Source organism: Perca fluviatilis, chromosome 13 (genome assembly GCF_010015445.1).
Source record: "Perca fluviatilis chromosome 13, GENO_Pfluv_1.0, whole genome shotgun sequence".
In the NCBI taxonomy this organism is placed as follows: domain Eukaryota; kingdom Metazoa; phylum Chordata; class Actinopteri; order Perciformes; family Percidae; genus Perca; species Perca fluviatilis.
The window spans coordinates 38,719,759-38,741,230 of record NC_053124.1 but is presented as its reverse complement, the minus strand read 5'-3'; the positions used below and the strand labels follow the sequence as shown (position 1 = coordinate 38,741,230).

General features: G+C 40.7%; 1 protein-coding gene across 1 annotated transcript in view; it reads left to right on the top strand.

Moving 5' to 3' along the window:
• Nucleotides 1-17,248, top strand: part of LOC120571007 (oocyte zinc finger protein XlCOF6-like) — a 39,547-nt gene extending 22,299 nt beyond the window's left edge. Inside the window, exons 4-6 of the mRNA XM_039819692.1 lie at nucleotides 2,616-3,023; nucleotides 3,186-3,899; nucleotides 16,585-17,248. Of these exons, the coding sequence (XP_039675626.1) occupies nucleotides 2,616-3,023; nucleotides 3,186-3,899; nucleotides 16,585-17,103 (1,641 nt within the window). The 3' untranslated portion in view covers nucleotides 17,104-17,248. The remainder of the gene's footprint in view (nucleotides 1-2,615; nucleotides 3,024-3,185; nucleotides 3,900-16,584) is intronic.
• The last annotated feature ends 4,224 nt before the right edge of the window (nucleotides 17,249-21,472 follow it).

Sequence of the window (21,472 nt, the reverse complement as noted above, 5' to 3'; positions counted from 1 at the left end):
TATCTATAGACACAAAGTAGTCTCTGATCTTTAAGTAGGATTCAAACCAGACCAGAAAATTAAATAAGAATAAGGTAAGCCTCAGGTATAATTGTCAGTCTTTACAGCACTCGTTAGAAAGCAGAAACATGAAATACAAGTTTTTTTACCAAGTAAAGAGATCTGAAAAGAGACTGTACTGTTAATGCTGTCTCTCTGTGTCTGTGTTAACGTCTCTGTGTGTTTCCTGTTTCCTGCAGATGTTAAGCAGCTGTTGGTGGTTAAAGAAGAGGTTCCCCCTGAGCAGCAGGAGTGTAGCTCCAGTGTGGACCAGCAGGAGCCAGAGCCCCCCCCACACATTAAAGAGGAACAGGAGGAACTGTGGAGCAGTCAGAAGGGAGAGCAGCTTCAAGGGCTGGAGGAGGCTGATATCACCAAGTTCCCATTCACTCCTGTCCCTGTGAAGAGTGAAGATGATGAAGAGAAAGCTCAGTCCTCACAGCTTCATCAGAGACAAACTCAACACATAATTGGTAATTGTGAGGTTTTGAAGGAGAGCAGAGAACCTCCGTCAGGTTTGAGAAGTCATGTGACTGTGTTGATGTGATCATACAGCAAACGTTAACGCATACAGACAAATAATCAGTGTGACTGTCTTCTGTTACAGTGGGGCTTGAAAGTTTGGGCACCCCACGTAAAAATGTATATAATGTGCATAAAGAAGCCAAGAAAAGATGGAAAAAACTCCAAAGGCATCAAATGACAGATTAGACATTCTTATAATATGTCAAAAAGTTAGATTTAATTTCCATCATTTACACTTTTAAAATAACGGAAAACAAAAAAATTGCGTCTGCAAAAGTTTGGGCACCCTGCAGAGTTTATAGCATGCACCGCCCCCTTTGGAAAGCTGAGACCTGACAGTGTCATGGATTGTTCTCAATCATCGTCTGGAAAGACCAGGTGATGTCAATCTCAAAGGTTTTAAATGCCCAGACTCATCTGACCTTGTCCCAACAATCAGCACCATGGGTTCTTCTAAGCAGTTGTCTAGAAACAAAAACTGAAATTAAAATAATTTCACGTCCAAAGCAGGAGAAGGCTATAAGAAGATAGCAAAGCGTTTTCAGATGCCAATACTCTCTGTTTGATATGTAATTAAGAAATGGCAGTCATCAGGAACAGTGGAAGTTAAAGCAAGATCTGGAAGACCAAGAAAGATATCAGACAGAACAGCTCGCAGGATTGTGAGAAAAGCAAGTCAAAACCCACGTTTGACTGCACGATCATCCAGAAAGATCTGGCAGACGCTGGAGTTGTGGTACACCATTCCACTATAAAGAGATACTTGTACAAATATGGTCTTCATGGAAGAGTCATCAGAAGAAAACCTCTTCTACGTCCTCACCACAAAAATCAGCGTTTGAAGTTTACAAAAGAACATATAGACAAGCCTGATGCATTGTGGAAACAAGTTCTGTGGACCGATGAGGTTAAAATAGAACTTTTTGGCCGGAATGGACAAAGGTACGTTTGGAGAAGAAAGGGCACAGAATTTAATGAAAAGAACCTCTGTCCAACTGTTAAGCATGAGGGTGGATCAATCATGCTTTGGGGTTTTGCGCAGCCAGTGGCACAGGGAACATTTCACGAGTAGAAGGAAAAATGGATTCAATAAAATTTCAGCAAATTTTGGACGCTAACTTGATGCCATCTATGAAAAAGCTGAAGTTAAAGAGAGGATGGCTTCTACAAATGGATAATGATCCTAAACACACCTCAAAATCCACGATGGATTACATCAAGAGGCGTAAACTGAAGGTTTTGCCATGGCCTTCACAATCTCCTGACCTCAACATAATTGAAAATCTATGGATAGACTTTAAAAGAGCAGTGCATGACAGACAGCCCAGAAATCTCAAAGAACTGGAAGACTTTTGTAAGGAAGAATGGGCAAAGATACCTCAAACAAGAATTGAAAGACTCTTGGCTGGCTACAAAAGCATTTACAAGCTGTGATACTTGCCAAAGGGGGCAGTACAAGGTATTAACTGCAGGGTGCCCAAACTTTTGCAGATGCCATTTTTTTGTGTAAATGATGGAAATTAAATCTAACTTTCTTTGACATATTATAAAAATGTCTAATCTGTCATTTGATGCCTTTTGAAGATTTTTCCATCTTTTCTTGGCTTCTTTATGCACATTAATACAAAGTTTTACCTGGGGTGCCCAAACTTTCGAGCCCCACTGTATCTGACCCAGTGGAAGCATGTAGATGTTAAACAGAAGAGGCCCCAGAATGGAGCCCTGGGTAACTCCGCATTTCATATTTGTCCGCTCAGATGTTTATCTATAGACACAAAGTAGTCTCTGATCTTTAAGTAGGATTCAAACCAGACCAGAAAATTAAATAAGAATAAGGTAAGCCTCAGGTATAATTGTCAGTCTTTACAGCACTCGTTAGAAAGCAGAAACATGAAATACAAGTTTTTTTACCAAGTAAAGAGATCTGAAAAGAGACTGTACTGTTAATGCTGTCTCTCTGTGTCTGTGTTAACGTCTCTGTGTGTTTCCTGTTTCCTGCAGATGTTAAGCAGCTGTTGGTGGTTAAAGAAGAGGTTCCCCCTGAGCAGCAGGAGTGTAGCTCCAGTGTGGACCAGCAGGAGCCAGAGCCCCCCCCACACATTAAAGAGGAACAGGAGGATCTGTGTGTCAGTCAGGAGGGAGAGCAGCTTCAAGGGCTGGAGGAGGCTGATATCACCAAGTTCCCATTCACTCCTGTCCCTGTGAAGAGTGAAGATGATGAAGAGGAAGCTCAGTCCTCACAGCTTCATCAAAGACAAACTCAACACATGGAAACAGAAGCGGATGGAGAGGACTGTGGAGGACCAGAACCAGCTAGCAGCTCACATCCACTTTTACAACCAGATACTGAAGACCAGACTGGAGACTCTTCTGAATCTGAGACTGATGACAATGCTGATTGGAAGGAGACCAGAGAACCTCAGTCAGCTTTAAACTCTCTGAAACATGATTCAACATGTATGAAACGATTCAGCTGCTCTGAGTGTGGTAAACGATTTGATCGCAAGTCAAATCTGAAGAAACACATGAGAATCCACACAGGAGAAAAGCATTTCAGCTGCTCTGAGTGTGATAAAGCTTTCACCGAAAGTGGACACCTGAAGAAACACATGATAACGCACACAGGAGAAAAACCTTTCAGCTGCTCAGTCTGTAAGAAATCTTTTACACAGAGTGGAAATTTACAGAAACACATGAGAACTCACACAGGAAAAAAACCTTTTAGCTGCTCAGTTTGTAAGATATATTTTACATATAGTGGAAGTTTACAGAAACACATGACAATCCACACAGGAGAAAAACCTTTCAGCTGCTCAGTCTGTAAGAAATCTTTTACAGCGAGAGGAGGTTTATGGTCACACATGACAATCCACACAGGAGAAACACTTTTCAGCTGCTCTGAGTGTGATAAAGCTTTCACTGAAAGTGGACACCTGAAGAAGCACATGAGAATCCACACAGGAGAAAAACCTTTCAGCTGCTCAGTCTGTAAGAAATCTTTTACACAGAGTGGAAATTTACAGAGACACATGAGAACTCACACAGGAGAAAAACCTTTCAGCTGCTCAGTCTGTAAGAAATCTTTTACACGGAGTGGAAGTTTACGGGCACACATGGTAGTCCACACAAGAGAGAAAAGATTCAGCTGCAGTGTTTGTAACAAAAGATTTGCCTGGCGTTCTCTTGTCAAAAGACATAAATGTGTTGGTCCGATGGAAACAGAAGCTGATGGAGAGGACTGTGGAGGACCAGAACCAGCCAGGAACTCACATCCACTTTTACAACCAGAGACTGAAGACCAGACTGAAGACTCTTCTGATCCTGAGACTGGTGACATGGAATAACGTTTGTGTCTTTAAGTCCAAGCAAAACTTCTCCAGTATCAAACAAAAATCTTTATGTATCAGCATCTAGATAGAAGACTTTATGTTGTGTGGTAGGAAAAAGTACACTTTTTAAAAATATTTTGATAGATGTTGTTTTGTCTTGTAATGTCTGTCAATTATAATCAAGAAATCAGACAAATGTAACCACCCGATATTTTAAAGGGCCCACACATATATTCACTTCTTTCTAAGTAACGTATTTTAGCAAGATTTCTTATTAATCATGTATCAATATGGGAGTTTATTCAATACACATTGGTTTCATGTTTTAATTTTGTGTATCATGTACACAATGTAGCACAATTTAGGCCCAGCAGTCTCTGAGAGGAGACATTTTTTTATCTCTGTGTCAGCGAGACAGGAAGTGGAGGTTGAAAGCTATCTTTAGTTTAAACAAGGCAGATGTGATGGAGGTAGCATAGGGAAGTTAGCCTAGCAGGGTGTTTCCTGTCAGGGAGCGGAGGAGTTTTCTCTTTGAAGCAAAGCTGAGATGGACATATTATGATCTGTATAAAACTATAAAAACTCACTTGTGCATTGCTATGGTCCAAGGTAATATGATCAGTGACACCAAAATGATTAAGGTCTTTTGACATGTATAGTGTCTCCTATACCATTAATTAGGCCATGGTAAAGCTAATAAAGTAAAGAAATATAATTGTTTGATATGACCGGTGTGGTACACCAGGACATGCCGAGTATCCGACCAGGATGAAATAACGTGAAATCATTTGAAGTAAACCATCTGTTGACTAGCATGTACATTAGTAGTTATTGTCTGGGTCACAAGGACCTAGGTGTACTTAAGGAAGATGAGAGTACCGTTAGAAGTAAAAAATATCACCAGTTCAGTCCATCAGTCCATCTAAAGGTGTAACGAACATGAGGTAACTGTGAATGTGTCCAACTGACACCGCCCAAAACGCTGTATAAGAAGAGAGTCATATGAAACTTAGATTCAGTTGTCTATTCGACTGACTATCACCGGTGGTCAGTTGATGTGTCCGAGGAAGCTCGGTTTGTTTGTTAAAATGTAACAAATAAATCTGCATGGAGTGACCATCAACAGTCTCTGGAGTCTTCATGGTGTCCTTGCATAGAAATAAAATGGATAGAAAGGCCATTGGACTGTTTGCCGTGGTCATTTAATGAGTACATAACAATATGGTGATTGTTAGTTGTCCAGTGACGATACGCGTCAGTGAACTGTGTTGAAGCTCGCTGGAAGGAGAGCCTCCTGACGCAGCTCGGGAGAAGGTTCTCGGAGGGAATGGAAGGAACAGTTAGACCCAGCAACAATAGGTCAGCTGGCCGCTAACCAGGGCCGGTTCTAGCCCTTTGGTTGCCCTAGGCGAGATTGAGTTTTGCGCCCCCCTCCCCCACAGTCTTGCATTACCAGATCTCCACAGCGCTGTGTCAGCAATAGAGTAGCAATGTATGTTCATTTTAGTTTCTAGCTTCCATGGAAGTTAGATGGCACCAACATTTGGTCTAATCATAACTGGTCTGGCAACCCAAAGGCCAGTTTTTTGTTTCCAGATTTGTGTGCATGGTGACTTATGATGGGGGGGTTTGGGGATCCACCCCCTGAAAATTTTGAGCATTTCCTGCATTCTGGTGAATATTTATGCACTTTGGAAATATTTTTATCTAAAGGGAAACATAGATTACAATCCAAATATAAAAACATAATGGAATAGTTTGCAGTAAGGCTCTCAGGCATTCTGTATTGCTTTCATCTATTTATTCTCCTTTGGATCGATGTTTCTAATTATATCTGAGTCAGCACACATGTAGCCTAGGCATCATTTACTCTTCCCTCTTTCGCTCTTGGAGCTATGCTTGAGGTAACCTTGAAAAAAACGAGCATATTAAAATGATTCACCTGAATGATATATGAATTCATTTTAATGAATTAATAAACCCCTGGACTGTAATATTTCAGATGTGTTTGAGCAAGATTTCTGCTCAAAACTTTGTGCACATTCAAAATACAGTATATCTCATCTGTGTTCTCTGAGGTTTGGAGGAGTTGTGATATTGTGAGAAAAATAAAGTGATAATGCAATAGGCTACTACAAGAATAAAGTCACTATATTTCAGAAAATAATCCACCTGCACCATAGTCTGCTGTGCATTACGTGATTGCTCTGCTGATACGGTAGATCTCAGACCTTCTGACCGACACAGAGCCCCGTTTGGGACCCTGGTCTCTGAATGAGACAGTTTAGGGAAGTGGCTGTAGGCTACGCTGCTCTACATCGGAGGTGGAAACACAAAACTACGCAGAAATAGAGACACATCTGCCGCAGCATGCCCACAGCAGAGCGCGTCCATTATAAACCTGAAGCTGCACAGACCACGGAAGGCGCGCTGCAGCAGCTCCGTGTCTGTGCCGCTGCTCGTCTGTATTTTTACAGCGAGAGTGGACACTAAGCGACGCACAGCTCTGCTTCAGAGCTCCGTGTGTTTGAGTCTGACCCGTAGACTGGAAACGTTGCGTAATGAAAGGGTGACAAGTAAACGTGTGACTGAGGGGGCGCCCTAGGATGATCATGTTTAATAAACACGTGTTATTTCGCTTGTCATTCATAATTCTATTATTAATGGGAAGTAGACCTAAGGGCGACACGGCGCCCCCAAAACTTTTGACGCCCTAGGCAATCGCCTAGGTCGCCTATAGCAATCGCCGGCCCTGCCGCTAACGTTACACCGAAGTGTTATAGGACTCAATTCTGATTCAGTTTCAATTTATTGTTATTTATAGTGAATTATCACCATGGACCATGGTCTCAGAACACTTCACAACTAAAATTTACAATTTAGCTAATATAAAAGGCGGAATTAAATATAAAATATAAAATCAACAACACAAAAAGGAATGTAATTGGAATACCACAGGTTAAAATTGTTAAGACATGAAATAAAACAACGAATGATAATACATAATACAATAAAACAACCGTTCAAAAGTTATGAATTTTAAACATGTCCATAATACGTAATCCATAATAAAGAAATGTTTTAAGTCTTGATTTAAAAATATCCACTGAGCCTGCCTCCCTAACGTTGGATGGAAGACCATTCCAGAGGGAGGGTGCGCGAAAGGCAAAGGCCCGGTGACCAGCTTATCTTTTTTTTAATATTTGGAACGATCAGAAGACCAGCATCCATAGAACGAAGGGGGCGTGTTGGGATATATGGTGTAAGTAGCTCACTTACCGGAGTCCTTATGCTTTTTTTCCCCCAGCGTATTTCCTTGGAGAACGTTGGCAACAAGACCCTGGTTGTAGCTGTCGCCGTGGTCCTGCTGCACTCCCTGCTGAGCTCAGCGATGCCCTGCAATGTCATGCTGCGTCCTGCTGAACCCTGCAGCTTCCCGCTACATCCAGTCACTGTTCCATTATTAATGTGACTACTATCGCCACTGTTCATCACACCCCCAACCGGCTCGTCAGACACCGCCTACCAAGAGCCTGGGTCTGTCCGAGGTTTCTTCCCAAGAGGGAGTTTTTCCTCGCCACTGTCGCACTGCTTGCTCTTGAGGGAATTACTGGAATTGTTGGAATTGTTGGGGCTTTGTAAATTATAGAGTGTGGTCTAGACCTACTCTATCTGTAAAGTGTCTCGAGATAACTTATGTTATGATTTGATACTATAAATAAAATTGAATTGAATTGAACTTAAGTAGGCAGGCGCAAGTCCCTTTAAGGCTTTATAAGTCAAAAGAAGAACCTTAAAATCAGCCCTAGCTTGCACAGATAACCAATGTAGAGCAGCCAGAACTGCTGAGGGCGAGGCATGAACTGTCTGACGTATAAAAACATATTTATTATTGTGCTGCTGTTTCAATATTGCTGTTATAATAACAGTGTTATGTGCTGATGTGCTTCTGTTTTTATTATGGATTTGTTTTATATACAGTTTAGTGTCTCAGTAATAATCAGTGGAGGAATGTAACTAACCGTGCGTTCATGGACATTGGAAAAACATTTTTCTGAGTGAAAACATCATTCACTTCACTTCCTGTGGGAATCAGAGGTGGGAAACTCGGACTAGGTTTTGCTAACAGTTCCCCAGTTGGTGACACGTTGTTGACAACTGACGTTTGATGGAGGCGACGTTGGTTCACTGAACATATTTCAATGACCATAAACTGTTTATTGTGGACAAATGCCTCTGCCAAGAAACATACACAGACATAACATTTCAAATTATTCATAAATAAGCCCATGTATAAAAAAAACAACACCTTCTCCGTGTCCTTTCCCGTTGGTTGTCCTGCAGATAACACAAATACACACCTGTCCATGTGCTGTTTGGATGCTCGCATAAGAAAACAGCAGAGAATCTTCTGTTATTGTGGCCTCCATGTTTTCACACACCTGATGCTCTCGGCTAAGCCCAACCGTTGGTGGCAGTCATGCAACAAGTTGTTATGCCAAACGCCAATATAACAGAAGAAGAAGAACACGCATGCCGACCATGTGAACGCTGCCAGTCGGAAAAACAACGTAATCACGGGGGCGGCCCCTGTTATTCCCAGGTGGCATGAACGCAGCATTAGTACATTTACTCCAGTACTGTACTTAAGTCCAAATGTTGAGGTACTTGTACTTTACTTGAGTCTTTTCTTTTCATGCCACTTTCTACTTCTACTCCGATACATTTGAGAGAGAAATATTGTACTTTTTACTCCATTACATTCATCTGACAGCTTTAGTTACTAGTTACTTTTACACATTAAGATTTCTGCACACGAAACACATGTAGTTTACAACATCTGATGTTTTATTATAAATGAAACCAGCCAACAATATAACCTACAATTCCAGCTTAGAGAGGTTACTGGCCATGAGATGCATCTCCTGTTGAGTGGGAACACAATAACAAACCCTGATTGATTGGGTCCATTCACAGTGTTTTCTGCTTTAAGAAGGTAAAGTTGATGTTCACATTCAGACAAACAACAAATCAGATGAAATTACACTGCAAGACCAAAACTTGTATCTTCTGTTTGACACTTTAAAAGGAAAGGGAAACAAACTATTATCATCTTTAATTTGGTTCTTTGTTTTCTCAGAGCTCTGAAAATGTAATAATGTATTTGTCTTTCTAAAAAAGTGTGTTTTAATCATTTATATTCCTGTGTGTTTTCCCGTGGAAATCTAGAACACTTCCGGACTTTTATTTTGAAGCTCAGCAATTGGAACACTTCCTGAATTTTATTTTGAAATTCAGCAACTAATCGGCACCGGAAGCTGCAGTCTTCACTGCGGCTAGCTTCACACTTTGAACAAGATGGCGTCTAGCAGAGAGGAGTGTTAGCAGAGTGTGTTTGTTGTGTAGAGAAAGAGGTAAAATGTGTAAAGTCCAGATGCTGAGAGCGTTGGTGGAGCAGCGACTAACTGCGGCTGCTGAAGAGATATTTGGGCTGTTTGAAAGAACGATAGCAGAGTACGAGGAGGAACTTTGTCGTTCAAAAGAGGAGAACGAGCGACAACGGGAGCTACTGGACGCTGTTTACAACCCTCAGCTTCGGCTACACAGAGCAGGTTTGGTCATTAAACCTTCAGTTGATCTTTCTCTCCTTCCTGGGATCTCTTCTCTCAGCAACGATATGACGATAGGACGTATGGAAATAAGCATTTGTTCATAAGATCTATTGTAATCTTCGCTCTTTAACAGGCCTTCGCCAAACCCACCAGACTCCATGTAAATAATCAGGACTTTTATCATCGTAAAACACACTGCATTCAAAGTGGACAGAAACACAATAAAACTATCAAAAGCCGTCTTGGTTTACTTCGGTAAAGTTAGACAGAAATTGGCAGATTCGTGGGTTTGCGGTTCAATAAATCTTAGATGAAACGTGTTACTTACACAATAGTAGGGGTGGGAATCACCAGAGGTACCACGATACGATATTATCACGATACTTAGGTCACGATACGATATTATTGCGATTTTAAACATATTGCGATATTCTGCAATATATTGCAATTTATTACCTTTTTTCCAACTTCATTATTATGTCCCCAAAGGAAAACTTTGTCAACATCTGTTTGTTCATCTCACATGAAATTTATTGCTGTAAAATGTGACTGTCAAGCTAACTAACTAAGTGTTTGCCCCGGTGTGACTTTCGTGTACTGCTCTAGTTTGGAGAACGTGAGACAGCAGTTGCCAGTCTTCTGTGAGATAATGAGCTGTAATAGTCACATAGGAATCCACTGCCCGTGACGTCCATGCATCACAAGTTAATGCAACACGTTCTGCTGGTTTCAAACTTTCCTGAACTTTAAGCTTAACTTCTCTGTAGAGCTTGGGTACGGCTGTATCCGTGAAAAACCGGCGCGTACCTTGGTTCCAGTGTTTTTAGCAAGTGACAAAATCCCTCATTTTCCACAACGTTGTATGGACGCAGGTCTTTGCACATGAAGTGGGCGATGGCTTGAGTTATTTTCTTAGCTCGCTCTGAATTGGGAGGTAGCTTTGTCAAGCTAAGTGTGTCCAGTGTTGGTTGGTTTTTCGGCGGAGCTGGTTTAGCATTAGCTTTACCGTCCTCGGCTAACGCTAACTCTGGATGGTGGCGTGTGAGATGAGCCCTCATGTTTGTGGTATTCCCTGAGTATTTTATTTGCATACGACACTCCTTGCAAATCCCATGTCTCATATACATCTCAGTTGTCCCCTCCTTGTTAAAAAACCCGAAAAAAGTCCAAACACTTGATTTAAACGCCGATGGTGCATTTCTAATTTCTTTCTCTGACGCTGCCATGTTTATTTTATCTACATCCTCCTGCACGCTGACAGTCACCCCGCTGACCTCACCAGAAAACAAACAGCGCCATCTGGTGGACTGAATAAGCAATTGATTTTATTATTCTACTACCAAAAAGTTAAATTCTCATGTGCAATTTAAATAATAAAAGATCGATACTTGGCGTCTGTGTATCGATACAGTATTGCCACGGGAAATATCGCGATACTATGCTGTATCGATTTTTTCCCCCACCCCTACACAATAGGCAGCTCTATCTAACCGTAGGAAGGTAGACAACAAGCTACAACCCGGTTTTATCCGAAAGAACCGTCTACATATGTGGATAAATCCAATGCATCCCTGTGAGCGTTCAGCTTTCATCCGAGCGTCTAGGGACCGTCTACAAAGTGCAAAACCGAAAGTGGATACAAAGATAAAAATTCAACAGCTTCACTGTCATTGAGCCTAGCTCTTCCAAAATCACTCCACACATCTATGGTCTCCCTCTGAACATACTACACTGACTATTTTTTGGAAATATGGCTCAGCCTATTTTTTATGAATTTGTATTGGAAATAATTCAATACTGTCAATGCTATTGGGTCTAGCTCTTCCAAAATCACTCCACATATCTAGGGCCTCCTTACTAACATACTACACCATCTTGTGTTGGGAAAGCAGGCCCAGCTTATTTTTTTATATTTTTTATTGGGGATAACATCCAATAGCTTCACTGTTATTGGGCCTACAGCTTCCAAATTTACTCCACACATCTGGGGGCTCCCTACCAACATACTACACCTTATGTTGGGAAAGCAGGCTCAGATTATTTTTAAATACTTTTTATTGTAGAAAAATGCAATAGCTTCACTGTTAGTGTGCCTAGTGCTTCCAAATGTACTCCACACATCTGGGGGCTCCTTACCAACATACTACACCTTCTTATGTTGGGAAAGCAGGCTCAGATTATTTTTAAATAATTTGTATTGTAGAAAAATGCAATAGCTTCACTGTTATTGAGGCTAGTGCTTCCAAATTTAGTCCACACATCTAGGGTCTCCCTATCAACATATTACACCTGCCAGTTTTTGAGAATCTGGCTCAGCCTAATTTTTGAACAGCTGGCCCAGGCAATTTTTTATGAATTTGTATTGTGAAAAAACTCAATACCATGAATGTTATTGAGTCTAGCTCTTCCAAAATCATTCCACCAATGTAGTGTCTCCCTCTCAACATACTACACCTGCCAGTTTTTGAGAATCTGGCTCAGCCTATTTTTTTTATGAATTTCTATTCTATTTCTAAAACTTCAATACCATCAATGTTATTGAGTCTAGTGCTTCCAGATTTACTCCACACATCTAGGGCCTCCCTCTGAACATACTACACCTGCTATTTTTGGAAAATCTGGCTCAGCCTATTTATAATATATTTTAATTGGGGACAAATGTAATGGCTTCACTGTTATTGATCCTAGTGCTTCCAAATTTACTCCACACATCTAGGGTCTCCCTATCAACATACTACACCTGCTGTGCCTATTTTTAAAAAATAAGTGCTGTAGTACAACCGGCAGGGGGCTTTGTATGTGTGGAGTGAAGCTATTGAATTTTTTTTCACAATACAAATACTTAAAAAAATAGGCTGAGCCAGCTTCTCAAAAAGCGGCGGGTGTAGTATGTTCAGAGGGGGGCCCTAGATGTGTGCAGTAGATCTGGAAGCACTAGACTCAATAACATTGATGGTATTGATTTCTTTCACAATAGAAATTCATAAAAAATAGACTGAGCCTGATTCTCAAAAAGTGTCAGGTGTAGTATGTTCAGAGGGAGGCCCTAGATGTGTGGAGTGATTTTGGAAGAGCTAGACTCAATAGCATTAACGGGATTGAGATTTTTCACAATAAAAATTCATAAAACATAGGCTGAGCCAGATTGTCATAAAGTGTCGGGTGTAGTATGTTCAGAGGGAGACACTACATGGGTGGATTGATTTTGGAAGAGCTAGGCTCAATAACATTGACGGTATTGAATTTAGGCAGAGCCTGCTTTCCCAACATAAGAAGGTGTAGTATGTTGGTAAGGAGGCCCCAGATGTGTGGAGTACATTTGGAAGCACTAGGCTCAGTAACAGTGAAGCTATTGGATGTTATCCCCAATAAAAATTATTTAAAAATAATTGGATCCTGCTTTCCCAACATAAGAAAGTGTAGTATGTTGGTAAGGAGGCCCCAGATGTGTGGAGTACATTTGGAAGCACTAGGCTCAGTAACAGTGAAGCTATTGGATGTTATCCCCAATAAAAATTATTTAAAAATAATCTGAGCCTGCTTTACCAACATAAGAAGGTGTAGTATGTTGTTTGGGAGGCCCCAGATGTGTGGAGTACATTTGGAAGCACTAGGCTCAGTAACAGTGAAGCTATTGGATGTTATCCCCAATAAAAAATCTTTAAAAATAGGCAGAGCCTGCTTTCCCAACATAAGAAGGTGTAGTATGTTGGTAAGGAGGCCCCAGATGTGTGGAGTACATTTGGAAGCACTAGGCACACTAACAGTTAAGCAATTGCATTTTTCTACAATAACAAATATAAAAAAATAGACTGAGCCTGCTTTCCCAACATAAGAAGGTGTAGTATGTTGTTTGGGAGGCCCCAGATGTGTGGAGTAAATTTGGAAGCACTAGGCTCAGTAACAGTGAAGCTATTGGATGTTATCCCCAATAAAAATTATTTAAAAATAATTGGATCCTGCTTTCCCAACATAAGAAGGTGTAGTATGTTGGTAAGGAGGCCCCAGATGTGTGGAGTACATTTGGAAGCACTAGGCTCAGTAACAGTGAAGCTATTGGATGTTATCCCCAATAAAAATTATTTAAAAATAATCTGAGCCTGCTTTACCAACATAAGAAGGTGTAGTATGTTGTTTGGGAGGCCCCAGATGTGTGGAGTACATTTGGAAGCACTAGGCTCAGTAACAGTGAAGCTATTGGATGTTATCCCCAATAAAAAATCTTTAAAAATAGGCAGAGCCTGCTTTCCTAACATAAGAAGGTGTAGTATGTTGGTAAGGAGGCCCCAGATGTGTGGAGTACATTTGGAAGTACTAGGCACACTAACAGTTAAGCTATTGCATTTTTCTACAATAAAAAATATAAGAAAATAGACTGAGCCTGCTTTACCAACATAAGAAGGTGTAGTATGTTGTTTGGGAGGCCCCAGATGTGTGGAGTAAATTTGGAAGCACTAGACTCGGTAACAGTGAAGCTATTGGATGTTATCCCCAATAAAAAATATTTAAAAATAGACTGAGCCTGCTTACCCAACATAAGAAGGTGTAGTATGTTGTTTGGGAGGCCCCAGATGTGTGGAGTAAATTTGGAAGCACTAGACTCGGTAACAGTGAAGCTATTGGATGTTATCCCCAATAAAAAATATTTAAAAATAGACTGAGCCTGCTTACCCAACATAAGAAGGTGTAGTATGTTGGTAAGGAGGCCCTAGATATGTGGAGTGATTTTGGAAGAGCTAGACTCAATAACATTGACGGTATTGAATTATTGGCAATAAAAATTCATAAAAAAAAGGCTGAGGCATATTGTAAAAGATTAGTCAGTGTAGTATGTTCAGAGGGAGACCATAGATGTGTGGAGTGATTTTGGAAGAGCTAGACTCAATAACAGTGAAGCTGTTGAATTTTATCTTTGTATCTTTTTTATCTTTTGCACTTTGTAGACGGTCCCTAGACGCTCGGCTGAAAGCATAACGCTCACAGGGATGCATTGGATTTATCCACATATGTAGACGGTACTCTTGGATAAAAACCGGGTTGTAGCTTGTTGTCTACCTTCCTACGGTTAGATAGAGCTGCCTATTGTGTAAGTAACAGGGGTGTGACGAGACACTCGCTCACGAGACAAGACGAGACACGAGATTGGGGTCACGAGAGCGAGACGCGATTTTAACACTAATTTAAAGAAAACTTCAGTTAAGAAATATGACTGGGAAAAATAGTCTTTACTCAGAGAACCAAGGTTACAAGCTAGGGTGTGACGAGACGCTTACTCCACGAGACGAAACACATCACGAGATTGGGTTCATGAGAACGAGACGAGATTTCTCGTCGAGGTGAAAAGTTGTCTCGTGAGGCGATGTGATGGAGCGTGGAATTACTATTGAAAATCCCCCTGCCACTTTTAAATCATTTGTGTGGCAACATTTTGGTTTTCCTGCGGAAATAATAAACGGCGAAAGAGTGACAGACAAGACGAACACAATATGTAAACATTGTAAGAAAGAAATGCCGTATACCGCGGCTAACACGAGCACTATGCAAAAACACTTACAGCACCACCACAGCTCTCTACTAACTACTAGTTAGTAGTACGGCATTTCTTTCTTACAATGTTTACATATTGTGTTCGTCTTGTCTGTCACTCTTTCACTCTTTTCACCTCGACGAGAAATCTCGTCACGCGAGATCTCGTAAAACGAGATCTCGTCACACCCTTAGTAAGTAACACGTTTCATCTAAGATTTATTGAACCGCAAACCAGCGAATCTGCCAATTTCTGTCTAACTTTACCGAAGTCTTGGTTTGTATTTCCAATGGTCCAACAATCGCCACTCTGTTTTGGTTGAAATTAACAGACGCTGCTCTTTCTATGGACTAGAAGAAGAAGAAAAAGGTAAACAACGTCAGAACTGGCAGCAGCATTGCCGTCAATGCTTCGATTTGATTGGATGACCTAATTCGTCAGATCAAGCCTTTCATTCACCATAAAAGAACTCATCTTAACCCAGTAAGTTTACCAGAGAGTCTTGCAGTCACTCTGAGAGTCCTGGCATCTGGTTGTCGGCGAACTCGTTCAGGCCTCCTGTTTCCGCTGTGTCGCACGCCGCTAAAAAAACAAAGAGCCGTGCACGACCTCGGCTCGCGCGCCATAAATCGCACGCGCCGGCAGGATATTACATCATTTTGACATCACGATGGCGCGTGCCACCTTGGATTCTAGTATAATTCACGTTTGTGTGTGTGTGTGTCTGTCTGTCTGTCTGTCTGTCTGTCTGTCTGTCTGTCTGTCTCTCTCTGTGTGCGTCCGTGTCTCACTGTGTGTCTGTATGTGCGTGCGCGTGTCTGTGGGTCTCTTTTTGTGTGTGTGTGTCTCTGTATGTGCGTGCTTGTGTCTCTGTGTGTGTGCATTTGTGTGTGTCTATAACAACAACAAATACAAGATACAAAAACATAATGACAATTCAAGTCATCTTAACCGGTACTTAATCATATTTTAAAATCTCCAGTTAGCTTGTAGCACTGACTTCATGTAGGGCCCCATGGAGTCTTCTGGCTTTTTTAGAGTCTCATTCTCACACTGGCCACCGAGCTACTGGGGGAAACGCTGCAGTCTGACATTAACTTCTGTCTGTGTTTCAGCTTTGCCTCCAAATGACAAAAGCCATATTGTTATTAAAGAGGAGCAGCAGGAGTGTAGCTCCAGTGTGGACCAACAGGAGCCAGAACCCCCCCCACACATTAAAGAGGAACAAGAGGACCAGCATGAGCCAGAGCCCCCCCCACACATTAAAGAGGAACAGGAGGAACTGTGGAGCAGTCAGGAGGGAGAGCAGCTTCAAGGGCTGGAGGAGGCTGATATCACCAAGTTCCCATTCACCCCTGTCCCTGTGAAGAGTGAAGATGATGAAGAGGAAGCTCAGTCCTCACAGCTTCATCAGAGACAAACTGAACACATGGAAACAGAAGCTGATGGAGAGGACTTTGGAGGACCAGAACCAGCCAGGAACTCTGATCCACATCTACAACCAGAGACTGAAGACCAGACTGGAGACTCTTCTGAACCTGAGACTGATGACAGTGCTGATTGGAAGGAGACAAGAGAACCTCAGTCAGCTTTAAACTCTCTGAAACATGATTCAAGATGTAAGAAAACATTCAGCTGCTCCGAGTGTGGGAAAAGATTTGGCACCAAGTCACATCTGAAGACACACATGAGAACTCACACAGGAGAAAGACCTTTTAGCTGCTATGAGTGTGGTAGAGCTTTCTCGGATAGTGGAACCCTCAAGAAACACATGAGAACTCATACAGGAGAAAAACCTTTCAGTTGCTCTGAGTGTGGTAAAGCTTTCTCGGATAGTGGAACCCTGAAGAACCACATGATAACTCACACAGGAGAAAAACCTTTTAGCTGCTCAGTTTGTAATAAATCTTTTACACGAAGTGGAACTTTAAAGAAACACCTGAGGATCCACACAGGACAAAAACCTTTTTGCTGCTCTGAGTGTGGTAGAGCTTTCACTGAACGTGGAACCCTGAAGAGACACATGAGAATCCACACAGGAGAAAAACCTTTTAAGCTGCTCAGTCTGTAACAGAAGATTTGCCTGGCATTCTGATTTCAACAGACATAAATGTGTTGGTCCGATGGAAACAGAAGCTGATGTAGATGACTGTGGAGGACCAGAACCAGCCAGGAACTCACATCCACTTTTACAACCAGATACTGAAGACCAGACTGGAGACTCTTCTGAACCTGAGACTGATGACAGTGCTGATTGGAAGGAGACCAGAGAACCTCAGTCAGCTTTAAACTCTCTGAAACATGGTTCAAGATGTAAGAAAACATTCAGCTGCTCCGAGTGTGGGAAAAGATTTGGCCACAAGGGACATCTGAAGAGACACATTACAACTTACTCTGGAGACAAACCTTTCAGCTGCTCTGAGTGTGGTAAAGCTTTCACTGAATGTGGACACATGAAGAGACACATGATAATCCACACAGGAGATAAACATTTCAGCTGCTCAGTTTGTAATAAATCTTTTACAGAGAGAGGAAGTTTACGGTCACACATGGCTGTAGTCCACACAGGAGAGAAAAGATTCAGCTGCAGTGTTTGTAACAAAAGATTTGCCTGGCGTTCTGATGTCAAAAGACATAAATGTGTTGGTCCGATGGAAACAGAAGCTGATGTAGAGGACTGTGGAGGACCAGAACCAGCCAGGAACTCACATCCACTTTTACAACCTGAGACTGGTGACATGGAATAATGTTCTTTTAAATCCAAGTAAAACTTCTCAAGTTTCAAACAAAAATCTTTATGTATCAACATCTAGATAGACAACATTATATTTTGTGGTAGGAAAAAGTAAACTCTTATTTTAAATATTTTATTAGATGTTGTTTTGTCTTGTAATGTCTGTCATATAATCAATTATAATCAAGAAATCAGACAAATGTAACCACCCGATATTTTATAGGGCCCACACATATATTCACTTCTTTCTAAGTAATGTATGTTTAGCAAGATTCACTATTAATCATGTATCAATATGTTTATTCAATACACATTGGGTTCATGTTTTAATTTTGTGTATCATGTTTAATCACAATTTAGGCCCAGCAGTCTCTGAGAGGAGACTTTTCTCTCTGTGTCAGCGAGACAGGAAGTGCAGGTTGAAAGCTATCTTTAGTTTAACCAAGGGAGATGTGATGGAGGTAGCATAGGGAAGTTAGCCTAGCACGGTGTTTCCTGTCAGGGAGCGGAGGAGTTTTCTCTTTGAAGCAAAGCTGAGATGGACATATGATCTGTATAAAACCATAAAAACTCACTTGTGCATTGCTATGTTCCAAGGTAATATGATCAGTGACACCAACATAATTAAGGTCTTTTAACATGTATAGGGTCTCCTATGCCACTAATTAGGCCATGGTAAAGCTAATAAAGTAAAGAAATATAATTGTTTGATATGAACGGTGTGGTACACCAGGACATGCCGAGTATCCGACCAGGATGAAAACAAAGTGAAATCATTTGAAGTAAACCATCTGTTGACTAGCATGTACGTTAGTCGTTATCAGTGTTGGGAAAGTTACTTCCAAAATGTATCCACTAATACATAATAGATTATTCATAATATTTTGTATAATTAATATGAATATGCAAAGTAAATCTGTAAAAATAGAGAAGTAATAAGAAGAAAATGAAAATACTCAAAAGTACCTTACAGTTGTATTGAAGTACGGCATTGTTGTAAAATGTTTGTTTAAGCACTTGAATAATAAATTAATTCAGTTTAGTTTAAAACACTCTAAAGGAAATTGTCAATTATGTGATTAAAACTTACTATTCACATTATTTACAGTATTTACAGCTGATATGTGAAAAAGGTACACATCATTATTTGTTTAACAGTTATTTAGTTTTACTGCGAGCCGTCACATGAAGTTCTTTTATTTTGAAGTTGTCTGTTGTGTACTCTTGCTAGCTTACTGAGATGATAGTGAGATGCTAGATGCAACATGTTAGTCAAGTTGAAGTTGTTCACTTTCTTGTTTGTAAAACTAAATAAAAAACTAAATGAATAACATATTGAACAGTAAATGGTCAACAGTAAAAGACAAGTGTTTTAGGTCGTCATTCGAAGCCATTCCACTACAGGCATAGTTACTCTCCACAGCTGATAAAATGCAATGATATTTATGTGTAGTAAGCCTAAACATTAATTCCCGACATGTTTATATCTGTCAGCAGCTGGGACACACTGCTGTCCGCGCTGACGTACCGTGTCCGTCTCGCAAATGTATCCGTCTCTGCAGTCATCTCAACCATCGAATGCAGCAACAGGAAATGATATGGCTTTTGTTTTTTTTTCCTGTGAAGAAATATTTCACGGTTTTGGTGAATTCATAAAAAATCTAAATTCCACTAAATTTTGCGTTATAATGCGTTGTAACTCGCGTTACTGAGATTGTAACAGGTATAATATTACTGAAATTTAATTAGTAATGCGTTATATTACTGCGTTACAGCAAAAAGGAATACTGTTATTGCGTTACTTTTGTAACCCGTTACTCCCAACACTGGTCGTTATTGTTACGACCTAGGTGTACTTAAGAAAAGGAAGATGAGAGGACTGTTGGAAGTAAAAATATCACCAGTTCAGGTCCATCTAAAGATGTAACCAACATGAGGTAACTGTGGGCGTGAATGTGTCCAACTGACACCGCCCAAAACGCTCTATGAGAAGAGAGTCATATGAAACTTAGATTCAGTTGTCTATTGGACTGACTATCACCGGTGGTCAGTTGATGTGTCTGAGGCAGCTCGGTTTGTTTGTTAAAATGTAACAAATAAATCAGCATGGAGTGAATATCAACAGTCTCTGGAGTCTTCATGGTGTCCTCACATAGAAATAAAATGGATAGAAAGGCCATTGGACTGTTTGCCGTGGTCATTTGATGGGTACACAACAAAATGGGGATTGTTAGTTGTCCAGTGACGATACGCTTCAGTAAACCTTGTCGAAGCTCGCTGGGAGGAGAGCCTCCTGACGCAGCTCGGGAGACGTTCTCGGAGGGAATGAGGAGGAACCGTTAGACCCAGCGACAACGGGTCAGCGGACCTCTAACGTTAAAACCAGCGGCAACTTTTTTCAACAAACTGTACTGACTTTTTTCTGTATTTTTAAAACTTTTGTCAACATACTATACTATGACTTTTTTTTACTTTTTTTGACAACCTTTAACTTTTTTCAACTTTTATTTCGACATACTATACTATGACATTTTGTTTTACATACTATGAATTGTTCTCGACTTTTTTTTACTTTATCTGACATACTATAGTATGATATTTCCATTTTTTGACATACTATACAGACTTTTTACTTTTTGTCATTCTGATTTTTTTATTTCTTTTTTCTTTTTTTGACATAGTATACTATGACTTTTTTAAAACTTTTTTCAACATTCTATGACTTTTTTTTGACATACTATACTATGACTTTTTTCAACATACTATAAAATATATATAAAAGTAAATATAAATAATTTTTTCGATATACTTGACTTTTATGACTTTCTGAGTGTTCTATATGTGAGATGCAAAGCAGGCTGTGCCATCCCATGCTGTGGATTGGATGGACGAGGGAAGACCCGCTCATTTCCTGGAGGAGATCACTTTTTAGGAAATTCTGTCTCCCCTCTCTGCCACTGTCCAATCTGTCTCAGGTGAGCTGCGCCACATCTCCAGCCTGAAGCCGTGGACTCTGAGGTTCTGTTGAAGTATGAGTGGCCGCTGGACCAGTTGAGCGACTCAGGAGTGTTAGAAATCTCTGTTGATTTCATGTGTCATGGTCTGATAGTATGGATACATTGATTGGTTGATTTAAGCTCTTGTCTCTGACATTTGCTCAGTTTCTGCAGATTATTATGATTATTGATCAAGGACTTCTAAGACTCCTAAACCTCACAGATGAGTTTTGATCTAGACGAGCACACTGTAGCGTCCCGACAGCAGCCGACCCTTTCACTGACCGTGATCACAGTATTGATCTCGGTAGCTCACAGTGAATCGCCTCTGACATGTTCACCTGTTTCTATGTTCATATAATAAATAGTGCATTCAAATGAGCCCCAACCCTGCTCCCTCCTCCAGTCACAGTGACATCACCAGTTTTTTTTTATTTATTTTTTTTACACGTGTCCGTTTGTGTGACTGTTTCTTCTGTGAAAATAAAGATGACCTATCCCTTGAACTCTGTCAAAGTACATCCTCAAGTAAAACAAAGGAACAAATGCTAACCTCATGACAATGTTGACGTTTTGGCTATACACTATACTATACAACATAAATCTACAGTCTAAAAATGTTCATTTACCACAAGACAACAGCTTTGATATAAAAACAACCACAGAAACCAGACTGAGTTTTAATGAAGCTTCTCCCTTCAGGCTGCAGA